Source organism: Podarcis cretensis, assembly GCF_951804945.1.
Source record: "Podarcis cretensis genome assembly, chromosome: 17".
Classification (NCBI taxonomy): Eukaryota; Metazoa; Chordata; class Lepidosauria; order Squamata; family Lacertidae; genus Podarcis; species Podarcis cretensis.
Genome location: NC_137187.1, coordinates 39172544 through 39187832, shown reverse-complemented (window position 1 = coordinate 39187832; position 15289 = coordinate 39172544). Strand labels below are relative to the sequence as shown.

The 15289-nt window shown below is 48.1% G+C and overlaps 1 protein-coding gene across 1 annotated transcript; it reads right to left on the bottom strand.

The window, feature by feature from the left end:
- Positions 1 to 502: 502 nt before the first annotated feature.
- DNASE1L1 (deoxyribonuclease 1 like 1) lies at positions 503 to 13391 on the bottom strand. Its single transcript, XM_079958811.1, has 9 exons — positions 13280 to 13391; positions 9407 to 9588; positions 8576 to 8664; positions 7180 to 7266; positions 5919 to 6031; positions 4837 to 4949; positions 3559 to 3716; positions 3368 to 3464; positions 503 to 2031 (listed from the first exon to the last, which is right to left on the bottom strand). Exons 2-9 carry the CDS (start codon positions 9548 to 9550, stop codon positions 1897 to 1899), a joined length of 936 nt encoding a protein of 311 aa, XP_079814937.1. The 5' UTR covers positions 9551 to 9588; positions 13280 to 13391; the 3' UTR covers positions 503 to 1896.
- Between the last annotated feature and the right edge of the window lie 1898 nt (positions 13392 to 15289).

The window sequence follows — 15289 nt, the reverse complement described above, 5'->3', positions numbered from 1 at the left end:
TGCACTTCATTAATAGTTCTTCCTAAAGAGAACTTCAGCAGAAGGGGGAGGATTAGAAAGGTGGTGAAGTTCTGCTGTATGTTTTTTGGTTTGGAAGCTGCGGCACAGCATATGCCCACACTGCCCAGGGCGGGTGCGCTCCCGAGGGGACGTGGGGTGGAGGGTGCCTGGAGCAGCGCATGCACCCTGCAGCCAGGGGCGGAGCAAGCTGCTCATGGGGGTGGAGCAAACTGTCCATGGCGGACATTCAGCATGTTGCCCGCCAGCAACTCCCAAGCCTCCCCCAAGCTGTCAAAACAAAGGGGGAAGGGGGGAATGTGGCGCAGCTCCCCCCCTACTCCAACGGCTCGGGGTAGGCTTGGGAGTCATGGGTGGGCGGTGCACCGAATGTCACCCCCCTCAGTGAGGGCACCTGGGGAGGCCTGCCCCCCCTGCCCCCCCTTCCTACACCTCTACTTGGAAGACTTTTTTTAGGTTGGGTATTGAGATTTACTCATGTGGAAAAAGTCTTCTGTGAAGCTTTATTGGGACTGTGCTACTTCAAAATGCAGGTAGGCTCCACCTCCTATTAAAAAAACCCTCCCTGCACCCTGGGAATTAACACAACAGGGAGAAAGATAGCAGCTTCTGGCTCTGGCTGCACCACCCATTTAAAGTAGTATCATGCCGCTTGAAACAACCATGGCTTCCCCCAAACACTCCTGGGAGCTCTAGTTTCTTAAGGGTGCTGAGAATTACAAGGAGCAACCCCCATTCTCCTTCCAGAGCTACAATTTTCAGACTAGTTTAACAGTCAATCCCTCTGCCCAGGGAACTGTGGGAATTGTGGCTCTGTGAGAGAAGCAGGGGCTTCCTAGCAACTCTCAACACCCTTAACTTACTACTCCCCTTAGGATGATTTGGGGAAAACCATGGCTGATTAAGGTGCTGTGATCCTGCTTTAAATGGTGCAGATGGGGCCTCCTTCTCTCTGATATGCCAGCTTTTCACAGAGAGGCAGTTTTTTACACAGAGCAGCATTCAGTTTCAATGAACCCCACCTGTAGTCCAGAATGGTTCAGTCCCATGTCTGTACAGTGGTACATCGGATTAAGTACTTAATTCGTTCCGGAGGTCCGTACTTAACCTGAAACTGTTCTTAACCTGAAGCACCACTTTAGCTAATGGGGCCTCCTGCTGTCGCCGCGCTGCCGGAGCACGATTTCTGTTCTCATCCTGAAGCAAAGTTCTTAACCTGAAGCACTATTTCTGGGTTAGCGGAGTCTGTAACCTGAAGCATATGTAACCTGAAGCGTATGTAATCTGAGGTACCACTGTACTGTGTCTAGATAGGTCCTTCTGTCAAAAAGTCAGATGATTCGTTGGCCCTTTTCAAGGCCCATCCCAATTCTTTGATTGTAACTGAGAAGTGACACAAACTTTCATCAGCAGCCGGCTGATTCCCTTTTTGCAAATTTCCGAAGCAGCCTGAAACAGTACCCAGATCTGGTTCGGGAAAGCCTGGACTCTGCAAGAGAATGAGGGTGCCTGAAAATCCATGCAAATCTTCTTTGGTGCAGTTACCAGACAGAATTCACCTTCCTATAAGTGGTCCAGTTGTGCTGAAAGATCCACATTCCCTTCTGCTGCAGAGGGGGCTCCGACTGCATCAATACAGTGCTTCCTTCAGTGTTTAAAATCTGCTAGTACTGGACTGCAGGGGCAACAAAAACATAATATGCTGGCTGACCAAGTGTGAACTGTGAAAGTCCCACGTCAAAGCTCACTCCATGGGTGGCCACAGGCAAGCCATCCATTCTCATGTAAAAAAGGGGAATCCTCTTGGCAGTTCAACACTTCTGTAACTGTAGAGTCAAGGCAGCCACCAGCATTTGGACCCCTGGTATCAGAACAGCTTTAGATGCCATATCCTGAGCCAGCCAGCATGACTAAGGCCAGCAACACAAGGCCAGCTGGCCTGGCTTGCTGGCATCTCCAATGGGCTCTGTTCAGTTCCACCTCTACAGGATAATGGTCGCTGATCTCCAAAGCCTGAAAAAGCAGATAAAGAGAAAATGAGGAGCTGGGCTATCCCCTGTACAAAAAAAAAGGGTTCTTTTCCATAGCAGATTCCAGTGCTTTAATGCAGGCATGGGCAACCCTGTAACCCTCTATAACAGGAGTGGGGAACCTTCTTCAGCTTGAGGGCTGGTGGGTGGGGACAGAAGCAGAAGTGAGAGGAGCAACTGAGTGCTAGTATGGTGTAGTGGTTAGAGGGTTGGACTAGGACCTGGGAGACCAGGGTTCAAATTCCCACTTGGCCATGAAGCTCACTGGGTGACCTTGGGTCAATTACTGTCTCTTAGCCTAACTGACCTCACAGGGATGTTGTGGGGATTGAGAGGGAGAACTATATATGCCCCCTTGAACTCCTTGGAGGAAAAGGTAGGGGGAAATGCAAGAATGAATAATGTAACTTTTTGTACTTTAGGAGAGTTTCTACATGCAATCACACTCCCTTCATTCCAGGTAAGCAAGAAGCATCAACCACCTTGGCTGTCAGTCCTGGAAGACCTACTCCTGCCTTGCAGGGCTTTTCCACTGACTGACTCCAGCAGCAAAGCTGAGGTGGCTGAACAGACTCTTGGGTTCGGATATTGTTAGGGGCATTTGTTGGGGGTTTGCACTGCTGTTATTATTGCCCTAATTGTTTAAAATGTTTTAAATTGTTTTTAACTGCTACCAACATGTGTTTTGAAATTTGGGGGGGTTGTTGTTTTAAAATAAGGAGTGTAGAATGTGTTCTAGGTAAAGAGGAGCTGGGGAAGGCAGAGGTGACCCCAATCACAGTGGCTCTGGGTGTGTGTGGGGGGGACAGGTAAGGGGCACACGGCAGAGGCAGAGGCCAACCCGCTCTGTATCACTGAGACCTGGGTGGATGTGCAGGATGGAGTTGGTCTCACCCAGCTATGCCAACCTGGGTACTTGGTGCAACATCAGGGCAGACTTGAGGGTCAGGGAGGGGAGTTGCTGTGGTCTATAGAGATTTCATCTCTCTCTCCAGGCTTTCTGTCCAGTTGGGGGATCCTGGCACTGGGCAATCAGGACAGATTAGGGATTCTGCTGGTTTACTGCCCACCTCGCCACCCAGCAGTCTCCCTGTCTGAATTGACAGAGCTGGTCTCAGAGGCCGTGCTGAGGACTCCCAGGCTGCTGGTTCTGTGGGACTTCAACATTCATGCCAAAGCAACTGGCTAAGGACTTCATGGCTGCCATGATGATGATGGGGCTGTCCCAACATGTCACTGGCCCAGTGCATGCAGAAACATACCATACTATGTGCTTATCAGCAAGCAATTTCCCCCTCCCAATAGGAATTTCCCGGTACCTCTGCTTCTGAGAGCCCAAATTCTTTGGCAAAGTTGAACGGCTGAGCAGATCCAGGCACCACAGCAGCCAGGCAGCGTTCTCCATGGACCACAATCCTGTTTAGGTGTAAGGAAGAGTGAGGCATGGGTTAAAATAGGGTGGATCATGCAATTCATCCCCTGACCGGTAAGGCTGGTTCCGGGATCTCACCTGTCATAGGCACAGTGGGTTGTGTCCCGAACGGTGGTGTCGGCATTGTCACCGATGAGCCAATGAAAGCCAGGGTCCTGGCGTAGGCGGATTTGTCCCCAGCGTTTCTTTGCCACATAGCCACAGTCAGCATTGAAATCACCCAAGAAAATCATATCCTGGGGAGGAATAAGAAGGAGAAAAAAATCAGCTCGCCAAGATTCGTTAAGTGAGCAACGGGATTAGTGAGAGCAGAAAAGAGATGCTGGCTGGAAAATAAGCAGTTGCCAGGTTCTCAAGCAGAGATGGTGTTTGTCCTTCAAATTAGGGGAGAGGAACTTTTTATGTCAAGGAACAGGACAGGAAACCTAACCGCCTGGGGCCTGGTTGCCTAAAGGACCAGCTTCTCCAATATGTGCCATCTCATATACTTGGCTCAACATCAGAGAACTTGCCTTGTGCTCTGTCTGCGAAGCAAGCTGCATTGGTTGTGGTGGCATCACAGGCTTCATCCAGACATATTTCCAATATGGCAGAATCTACTGTCAAGGTGGAAGCCGTTTGCCAGTCAGCAATAACTTATCAAGGTGTCAGTGAAGTTAACTCTTTATTCAAAGAAACAAAACAGCTCAGGCCTAATGAGCACAGCAATTCTTCCAACTAGGTCTTGCCCCAATGGGGCAGTTGTGAGGACTGAAGATCCCTACCTTCCCATTGCTCTCTAAGTCTCTCATTCCCCCCCCCCCAGGTCCTTCCCAAGCAATCTGAGACTTTTTTGCCTTGTCTGTCTTTGCTCTGCCCTCTTTGTTTTCTGGGAGACCAGGGGAAAGGGGGGCTGGTTGTAGTTAGAGGGGGAAAGTCCTTGGCTTCTTCAGCAGTCTGCCTGAACTCTGCCTCTCCCCCCTCCCCAACTTCCACTTATACCTCTGCTTTCGGACTGCTCTCTACCACAGCCTCTTCCTGCTCACCAAACCCTGTGACCTCTTAAGCTTCTGATACCTCCTCCCAGACTGCTCCCTCTGACCACTCATCGCCATCCCGCCACCACTCCCCTGGCTCTGAGCCTTCTTCCCCTTGGGGCTCCCCAGCTGGTGCTTCCCATGACTCCTCTGCTTCCAGCCAGTCCATGATATCTACCAATGGTCAACAAGACTGCAAACATTACAATGGCTGGACATGGTCAGCAGTAGCTGCAGCAGTGAAGCAGCAGAAAAATTTCCCATGTAGATGCACGGTGAGACAGCAAATCCCCTGCCATTCTCTTAAACCTCAGCTCCCTTGCAAGTACCCATTCCTTACCTCTGTGCCCCAGCGTTCCTTCACACTCAGGAAGACATCATAGAGAGCATCTATTTCAGTTTCAGCTGCCTTGGGCATTGTGTGCTGTGGGATCAACACCAGCTCCTTGAGTTCTCGAGAATGGAAATGGAGAAAAAGGTAACCACAAGGTACAGAGTAATCTAGGCAACTTGGAATTCCAACGCAATATAGCCCCTATGGTTTGAAAACAAAACAAGATCTGAAACCACCATTTTGATCCTGGCTTGTTCTCACTAAACATAATTTGAGCAAATCACATTTCCCTGAGTTCATACATCATAGGAACTATGGTTTGTCTGGATACTTCTGATTTCCTACTGTAGCATATGATAAAGGAGAATGTGGAATACACAAAAACAAGGCTTGTTGCAGCTTGTTCACATAACAAAAACCCATAGTTTTCTATTATGTCCAACTAGTCATGCTGTATGAATGCTATTGTCAACAGATGTTTGCTTGGATGATCTGAGAAAATGCAGGAGAAAAGTAGGTGGTCTCTTAGACTACATCTACACTATAGGTTTAAAGCAGCGTCATGCCACTTTAAATAGTCATGGCTTTCAACACCCCCCAATCATCCTGGGAACTATAGTCTGCTAAGGGTGCTGAGAGGAGACCCCACCCCCCCAATATCCTCGCAGAGCTACAATTCTCAGAGTTCTTTAACAGTCAATCCTTCTTTCCAGGGAACTCTGGAAACTGTAGCTCTGTAAGGGGAATAGGAGTCTCCAAATAACTCTCATTATTTTATTATATTTTTTTTATTAATGCTTGGAAAAAAGAGAAAAAATAATACACCAAAGTTAACATCAAATACCAAGCATTTTTAATATTATAAACTAAAAGAGAGGAAATAAAGAAAAAAGACTTCTGATTCTGCACCTAATCAGCTTCATAGACTTATGCAAAACTCTTGCTCCAGAATAGCATCCAACTCTTCTACTTTCCATAAAACAACATTTTTTTCAGTCTTCAAACCCAGATATCACCCTCTAGAAGTTCAGGCTCCCCACTCTCCCACACGCAGAAAGAGAACTCCTGAGCTGTCCTAGGCTCCTTACTTTTGTTTGGAATGCTGACGCGGACAATGAAGGGCTCCCGAGCGAAGACATCAGGCCGGTCTGGATGTCTGTCCTCGTAGGAGTAGAAGTCTAGCATCCGAGTCTTCTGTTCCCTAGGGGAGGGGAGAACACAGAAATAACTCTGGCCCCAGGGAAGAGGTGAAAGTATGCAGGGGTGGACTTTAATGTGGTGCTCTGAGTGAGGACAAAATTTGGCACACTCCCCCCCCCCCAATATTTCTTGTTTCAACAGTAATTCATAATGATACAATTGCTGTTTGTGGATTGTCTCAGTAGGTATTCATATAAATATTAGCAGTAGTAGTAGTAGTAGTAGTAGTAGTAGTTAGATTGTAGATTGTACCTAGATTGTACCTACAGAGACAGTGCTGTGTGAGCAACAAAAGGAATAATTTATTTCACATTATCTGTGGTCTAGCGAATAAGGATGAAATAAGTGGTGGATATTTGCTAAGAGAGAAACTTGACTCCTTGCATCTGTGGGGATTACAATTAAGGAAAATATGTGGGGCAGGAAATTGATGCAGAGCCCTCATCAAGGTCAATAGCATATCCTTGATTGGGCACCAACAATTGCTTTTTTCTTGCAATAAAAGGGTCTCATTATTTCTGCATTTTTCAAAATGTGGCACAGTCATGAAAGCCCCACCTAGAGACCACAGTGACCTGGATGGTTTGTACTGGAGAAGGCCCTCCCTCAAATAACCTGGTTCTGTTCCAAGTGATGGCCACAGCAGCATGAAAATTCTGGCAGAAGCAGGACAAGAGTTCAAGGTCCAGCAGAGCAGGGTAAAGTCCAGGGTTCGGCCAAGGCAGCACAGAGTCAAGCTAAGCAAGGCAAGATAAAGCAAAGTCCAGGCTCTGGCAAAGCAAAGGAAGGTACGGTAAGTCAAGGTAGAACAAGGCAATAATTGCTAGAAAGGTGCTGGCAAAAACAGGCTCCTCTTGTGCCAGAGATTCCAGGGCAGTCTGGTGTCTCCTCTGAACCCACAGCCTCATCCTCTGAAGATGGGGAGTAAGACACAATTTAAAAGTGTGACATACGCCAAGCTTCTATTCTATCAGCCTCCAATCTCCCATTTGTGATAGGTCAGTATTATTTTCTCCATATCTTACAGCATTGTAAAGATATCTGAGATAATGTAGTTAAAAGCTCTATAATATGTACTAAAAATCACTATATAAACGTTAATTCATCACCACCATCATCTAAATGCACACTCACACTCATGACACTCACCTGTATATGAATACATAGCGTTCTTGGTAGTTGTTCCGGCCCAGCAGAGGGCTGGTGAGGTAGGTATAGGGACTAGAACTATGATACCTGACAGGAAAAAAGAATTCAGTTGCATTGTAGATATACGTGGATATATAAAAAGCACTTCAGCCAGTGAGTGGATAAATAGAGAAAAAGTCTCACTGTAAAGTAGGAATGGAAAAGCTGTATTCCTCTAGCTACTGAACTACAACTACCATCCCTGATCATTGGCCTTTGTTGGCTGGGGCTGATGGGAGTTAATTCCAACAACATCTGGAGGGCCACAGGTTCTCCAGCCCTACTATAAGGCAATGTGGGAGTTTTGAAAGTCAGACACTCGCTTCCTGCACCACCCAGGTCAGAGGAGGGAGCTTCAGGCAGTTCAGGCCAGGACACCATCATTACAGTCCAGAATCCTCTTGGTGCTGGGAGTAGCGTAATTCAGGAGAACCAATCCTCTGCTGCTGCCAACAATAAAGCTCCCAGATCCAGTGTTCTCCCTCAGTATGGTCACTGTGCTGCTGTGGAGAGTCCTGGTGCTGGTTTTATGTGCCCTGGTGCTGTGCATCAGGTTCAATGAGCTCCTGCTGGCTGGCCTTGGGTTCAGGAGTTCCCCTGAGGCATGAGCCTCAGAGTTATGAACCCAGTGGGGACCCTTAGCTGGTACAGTGGTACCTCGGGTTACAAACACCTCCAGTTACAAACACTTCGGGTTACAGACTCTGCTAACCTGGAAGTAGTACCTCGGGTTAAGAACGTTACCTCAGGATGAGAACAGAAATCGTGCACCAGCAGCGCGGCAACAGCGGGAGGCTCCATTAGCTAAAGTGGTACCTCAGGTTAAGAACAGTTTCAGGTTAAGAACAGACCTCTGGAACGAATTAAGTTCGTAACCAGAGGTACCACTGTATTCTGTTTACTGACTGGCTGGGGGTTAGTGTACACACATGCACACACACACACACACACACACACACACACACACAGCATCACCATATCCAAGATTCCTCCCCATTCTGACACAGTCCTGCCATGAGACAAAGCACAGCACACTGGCAATTTTCCTGCACAAGCCTCATTGAAATAAATGGTATTGCTAATCTTGCACAGATCTCCCTCTCGTTCCTGTGAGACTCATGCAGAACAGCCTGGGGAATTATGCCCAACACACTTTAGGGGGAAGGGTTTTTCCACCTCAAGCACCAAAATATCTGGGCCAGCTCTGCTCCCATCATGCAACTGTCCAGCTTTCCTCCCATTCATTTCTCTTTCCCAATCCATATTTTTTCCAAAGGCCCTGTTGTCTCCTTCTCCACTATCTCTTCATGGATTCCTCTCCCTCTGGTTGCATTTCTCCCATATTACTCACACTCACCGATTCAGGGCAGCCACCAAGGCAGGAACTGCTTTTCCCTTTGCATCCATCACCTCTTGTAGGACAGCAATATCACAACGAGAGAGGATCTGTGGGAGGGAACAGAGACACATTAGCCTGTATATCAGGGGTAGAGAGCCCAAATGTTGTTGGACTCCAACATGTTAGTCCTAAATAAGGTGGTAAATCTGTGTCTGGGCTATACCTAGGGAATGGGAGAGAATTCTGATTCAGTTCACATTTAAAGGTGAACCTTCTGCCTGCAAAGCATGTGTTCTTACCACTGAACTTTGGCTCTCCCCTGGAGTTCCTAACCAGTGACGGACCTGCATTTTGGGGGCCATGAAACTTGAACTGCCATGGGGGCCCAATTGCAACCAGCAAAAAGGTCTGGGTAACCAACCACTGTTATTTTCTTCAATGGGGTTGTTCCACAACAGATTTCCACACCTTTACAACAGCTTTACTCAAAAACTTTGGGATTATCAAAATATATACAGCAAAAAATTAATCAATTTGAGTCATGCAACTCAAATTGGATCTACTGGACCCAATATTTTAAAGCATTGTAGACTAAAGTCACTTCTAGGGCTCCTCTGGAATTAGGCGCTTTGAACCAGGGGTGGTTTCATAGCAGATCCAGCCCTACACCTAACTTTAGTGGCTTCTCTTCCTAACCTGTCCTTCCTACTCCTTCCACACCCATTAGAACTTGTTAATACATGTTGTTCATGTGAGCAAATCCTCTCTAAAGAAGGAATTCAACCCACAGAAGTGACATGCATCCAGAAGAATCAGGGCTCCCGCCAGGGGTTGCCTTGAAGTCCCCACCTTGACAAGTGTGTCCATGACACTGGCCTTGCTTGCCTTCCCTTGGGCAAAGCGCTGAGTGTTGAAGGCACAGATCCGGAAGGGGGCTCCTGCTGGGCACAGCAACAAGAGCAGCAAGAAGCGCAGAAAGCAGGAGGGCTCCATCCTTGGGAATCCAGTCAGGTTCCTTCTACAGACGGATTCTGTGCAAGATAAAAGTGAATCAGAGAAAGATGGAAAAGCAGGCCGATGGAGGAGGTGGCAGTGGCTGGGAGCCTGTCAAGGGAATCACTCCTACAGTAGTGGCCACTCATGAATCTTCTGGGACGAATCTAAATATAGAGATGAGTGCTACTAAATAAAGACCAGCACAAACTAAAGAGCAGAAAGCAGCAGCGTGTTAGTTCATGATTCTTATGCCAACAGACTCCTCCTAGACAAGGCCTGGTTTGAGCCAGGGGGCACTGGCACAGAGGCAGTTTTCCTCTTGGAGGGGGCAGCTGCTGTGCCAATTTTAAACAGGATCATGGTGCAGAGAGAAAGATCCACCCCACCCCTGCAGACTGCAGCCATGAAGTTGGTCAGGCCCCTTTGCAGCATTACTTTAAAATTCGAAGATCCGCTGAATGTATTCACACCTTTAACCCATCTTCTGCTTTGATGCTAAAAACTCGCCTTGATCTCCAGCATCAGCTCTAGAACATGCGGTGAGGGCCTCCAGAGAAAAGGCAGGCTATATGCATCTCTCACAAGCTAACCTATCTGAAATTAGGGAGTGGGGCTTCCAAGTTAGAAGTTACAGCTTCCATGCAGGTATAACTCAGCATCCAGGGAAAGGAAGTCCTTCACACGGTACAGAATAAAACTAAGGATTTTGCTACCCCCAAACAATCCATGAATGGAGGGGACTACTGCGCTCATGCCCTGCTTATGGCGTTCCCACAGGAGTCTGGTTAGCTACTCTGACAACAGGCTGCTGGGTGAGACCGGCCTTTGGGTTCCTCTTCTGGTATTCCTGTTCAATGAAAGGTGGCATACAAATAATGCGACTAATGTCTGTTCCTTTTTGCTTCACATCTCACCTTTCCTTAGAGGAGATCAAGGGGGGACATATGGTTCTTCCCTCCTCATTTAATGCTCACAGCAGCCATGTGAGGTAGAGGCTGAGTCAACCAGTGAAATTCAGGGCTGAGTAGGTCTAGGGACGCGGGTGGCGCTGCGCTGTGGGTAAAACCTCAGTGCCTAGGACTTGCTGATCGTATGGTCGGCGGTTCGAATCCCCACAGTGGGGTGAGCTCCCGTCTTTCGGTCCCAGTTCTTGCCCACCTAGCAGTTCGAAAGCACCCCTAAGTACAAGTAGATAAATAGGTACCGCTTTATAGCGGGAAGGTAAACGGCGTTTCCGTGTGCTGCGCTGGTGCTGGCTCGCCAGAGCAGCTTCGTCACGCTGGCCACGTGACCTGGAAGTGTCTCCGGACAGCGCTGGCCCCTGGCCTCTTAAGTGAGATGGGCGCACAACCCTAGAGTCGGACACGACTGGCCCGTACAGGCAGGGGTACCTTTACCTTTATTCCAGGTCTAATCTAGGACTCTAATCACTAGGCCACACTGGCCCACAGAGGCTTCTCACACTCTTTTATTTCTTTTCAGTGACTCAGCTTTTACAGAAGATATCATATATTTGATTTTTAATGTCTCATTCTCCAGTGCCAAGCAAAGAAATATGGAGGGTATTCATATAGATCAAGAATAGACCAACAGCATTTTCACAAGTTGCATTAAGGGTCAAATTAGACATTACTTTACGTTTGGACAGTATTATTACATTAATATCCAAGTTGCTCAGGCTAGTCTATGGTTCTCTCATCTTCTCCCCCCTCCCCATTTTATCTGTACAAGAACTTGATGAGATAGGTTTGACTGAGAGATATTAACTGCCCCTAACTGCCCCAAAGGCACCCAGTGAGCTTCATGGCTGAGTGGGGATTTGAACTCTGATCTCCTCAGTCCTAAGTCTGACCACAGGAGTACCACACTTTTTGCACATCTAAGATCCTCTTTCATGATGTCTACAACTGGGGTGGGGAAACTTTGGCACTCCACATGCTGTTAAACTACAACTTTCATCAGCCCCAGCAAGCATAGCCAATGACTGGAGATTATGAGAATTGTAGTTCGGGGGGAAGTGACAAGTGGGGTACCGCAGGGTTCTGTTGTGGGCCCGTTGTTGTTCACTGTCTTTATAAACAACTTGCATGAAGGAGCTGAGGGGATGCTCATCAAATTTGCAGATTACAACAAACTGGTAGGGTGTCTAATGCTGCAGAAGACATAATTAGGATTCAAGAGGACCTTAACAGATTGGAAAATTGGGCCCAAACCAACAACATGAATTTCAGTAGGGACAAATGTAAGGTTCTACACTTAGGCAGCAAGAACCAGTAGTACAAATATAAGATGGAGGACACCTGATTTAGTAGACCACAAAAAGGTAAAGGTAAAGGACCCCTGACAGTTAAGTCCAGTCGAAGACGACTCTGGGGTTGCGGTGCTCAAATTGCTTTACAGGCTGAGGGAGCCAGTGTTTGTCCACAGACAGTTTTTCTGGGTCATGTGGCCAGCATGACTAAGCCACTTCAGGTGCAACGGAACACCAAAACCACAGCAGCACACGGAAACGCCATTTACCTTCCTGCCTGCGTGGTACCTACTCATGTACTTGCACTTTTTTTTTTTGGCATGCCTTCAAGCTGCTAGGTTGGCAGGAGCTGGGACCGAGCAATGGGAGCTTCGAACCGCCGGCCTTCTAATTGGCAAGCCCTAGGCTCAGTGGTTTAGACCACAGCACCACCTGTGTCCCTAGTAGACCACAAGCTGAACTTAAATCAACAGTGCAATAGTGCCACCTTGGGCCCTATACTGTGGGTGCCCAGTGTGTGTGTGCTACAACATCAGAAGGACCAGCCTGTAATTGTGTGGACCAAAACTTCAGAGTAAGAATTATTGTGTAAGTCAAAACACAGCAGAAACCCAGTCATCTGTATTCCTAGCTGTTTATAATGTCAGGCAGAATTATTAGTACAGCCAGACCTCGGTTGTCAAATGTAATCCGTTCCGGAAGCCCGTTCATCTTCCAAAATGTTCGACAGCCAAGGTGTGGCTTCTGATTGGTTTCACTGTACCAGAAAAAGCTTTAATTTGCATAAATTAATAACAGGTATTGAACCCACTGTGCGTAAAGTAAGAGCGAATGCCAAATTATTTTTCTCAGTTAAGCCAGATCTGCAAGGTTGTTTACGGCAGGTGTGGACAACCTGTGGCACCACAGATGTTGCTGGACTACAACTCCCATCATCCCTGACCATTGGCTAGGCTGGCTACGGCTGATGGGAGTTTGAGTCCAGCCACTACTCCTGATTCATGTGATGTGCAAGGTAGGTACCAAAATCTTTTGACAGAACAAAATCATAATCTCATCATCATCATCATCATCATCATCATCATCAATAATCAGATCTCGTGTGTGCCTGGCTAAGCGCTCAGATGCACAACAACCCTGCTTATCCGGAAACGGGTTAATTCCAAGTTAACCTGTCTATTTCCAAGGAAGAGGAAGTTTCCTCCCTGTCTCGGACTGTCCTTTAATTTGTCGGGAAGGACCTGGGTGCTCCCGATCCTGAGACCCTCCGCTGAGGAACCATCCAGCAGCTGAACATATTTGCGTCCGCCGCGGTCAAGGCAAAAAGGGAAGGGCGGATCCGATGCAGCGACTGCTGCTCCTCCCGCTGCGCCCCTTCCTGCAACTTAGGACGGCTGTTTCCTGCATTTGCCCTTCAGCCGCCCCCCAGCCCTTCCCCGCCCTCCCGCCCCACGGCCTCGCCTCGCTCCTCTCACCCGCATCGCGGCGGGCCCGATTCCTCGCGCCGGGCAGCAGCAGCAGCAGAAGAGCCAGACGGAGCGGGCGGGCGGGCGGGCGGGACAGTCCAGCCCCGCGCTGGAAGGAGGCGCCCCTCGGGGAGCTCCGAGGAGGGCGGAGGCGCAGCTGGGCGGGAGAAGGGAGCGCTCGCCCCCGGGCCAGTCGCCACTTCTCCCCGAGCCCGCTTTCGAGGGGGGGGGGGCCTCCCTTGCGAACACGCCTGGCCTATATTGGGCACCGCGTTGTGCAACTCTTCTATTTTAAATAAAACTGTAAGTCGCTTTGTGGAGGAAGGGCCTCAGAAAACGGGGCAGAACTTTTTAAGAGGGATAAAACGGACAAGGGAGGCTGGCTTCCTTTTGCCTCCCCCCTCGTAGGGCACCCATTCACGGGGTACCAGTGGCATAGTGTGGGTTGTCAGCACCCGGGGCAAGGCAAGTAATTTGCACCCCAACCCGTGGATTTGCGCCCCCTAACCCGTGGATTTGCACCCCCTAACCCTAACCCCCAGATGTTGCACCCGGTGCGGCCGGCCCCCCCTGCACCCCCCACGCTACGCCACTGCGGGGTACCCCACAAATCAGCCCACTTGGGTGTTGCGTTTCCGTACCAATGACTGACAGGAGAAGCAGGTGGCTGGCATGGCTAATATATTCCACACATGTTGTTGTTGTTGTTGTTTAGTCGTGTCCGCCTCTTCGTGACCCCCTGGACCAGAGCACACCAGGCACTCCTGTCTTCCACTGCCTCCCACAGTTTGGTCAAACTCATGCTGGTCTCTTCGAGAATACTGTCCTACCATCTCGTCCTCTGTCGTCCCCTTCTCCTTGTGCCCTCCATCTTTCGCAACATCAGGGTCTTTTCCAGGGAGTCTTCTCTTCTCCTGAGGTGGCCAAAGTCTTGGAGCCTCAGCTTCACGATCTGTCCTTCCAGTGAGCACTCAGGGCTGATTTCCTTCAGAATGGATAGGTTTGATCTTCTTGCAGTCCATGGGACTCTCAAGAGTCTCCTCCAGCACCATAATTCAAAAGCATCAATTCTTCGGCGATCAGCACATATACTGAGTGCATTTCAGTGTTATGGGGCTTCTGTGGAAATACACTTAGAGAGCTCAATGACTTACCCCTGGTGTTTATCATGCCTAGTTTGGCCCGAGATATACATAGATCATGTGGCATGTGTAGCTGCCACATTAAGGTGTCAGTAAAGGGACGCGGGTGGCGCTGTGGACAGATATATTGCACTAATTAATATATGTAAAGCTTCTGCGCACTTTCACGAGGGATAGTGAACACTATTGCTTGACAATATTGTGTTGATCTCTTGCAATATCTAGAAAAACTATTTAAATATTTTATTTAAATAAACTTTTATTATTTTTTTCACTTGAAACATGTGCGGTCCTATCCTTTAGCACAGTGGTGTACATCTACCACCCTTTCTTGTTACTACAGCGGGGGAGGAGCAATAATTCCTGCAAGCATATTAACTCCAGTTTAATAGTTTATAGTTTAATAAAAGTTTCGAGTATTATTTTTTTGTCTGGAAAAGTGCAGGATTTGCCTTTATTATCCCATACCCTATGTTGCAACTAGTTTGCAATTCAAACAGGAATTCCCATATTCATTCTCTCCTCCCTCTCTCTGATCAGATCCCAAACCTGTAAAACAAGTGCCATTATTGTTCTACTGACTACTCACCATACTCCTATCTCCATCCGCCCCCACATTTCTTTGTTTCAGGAATCCCACAGGTTTCACTGTTCCCCAGGGTGTCCTAGCACATTCCCCTATCTCAAGTGACTCAAAATCAAACGTGTACTTCAGCACACTGAAACAAAAAAATCAATAGACATTTGAACACAGAAACTCAGCACATACGCAAAAAGGACACAGCTCTAAGCACTAATATGTGCCAAGAGGTGACATAAAACCTTGTTTAAGGAAGGGTAAACTTGTACTTCCACCTGGTTTTGTCATCACAACCAT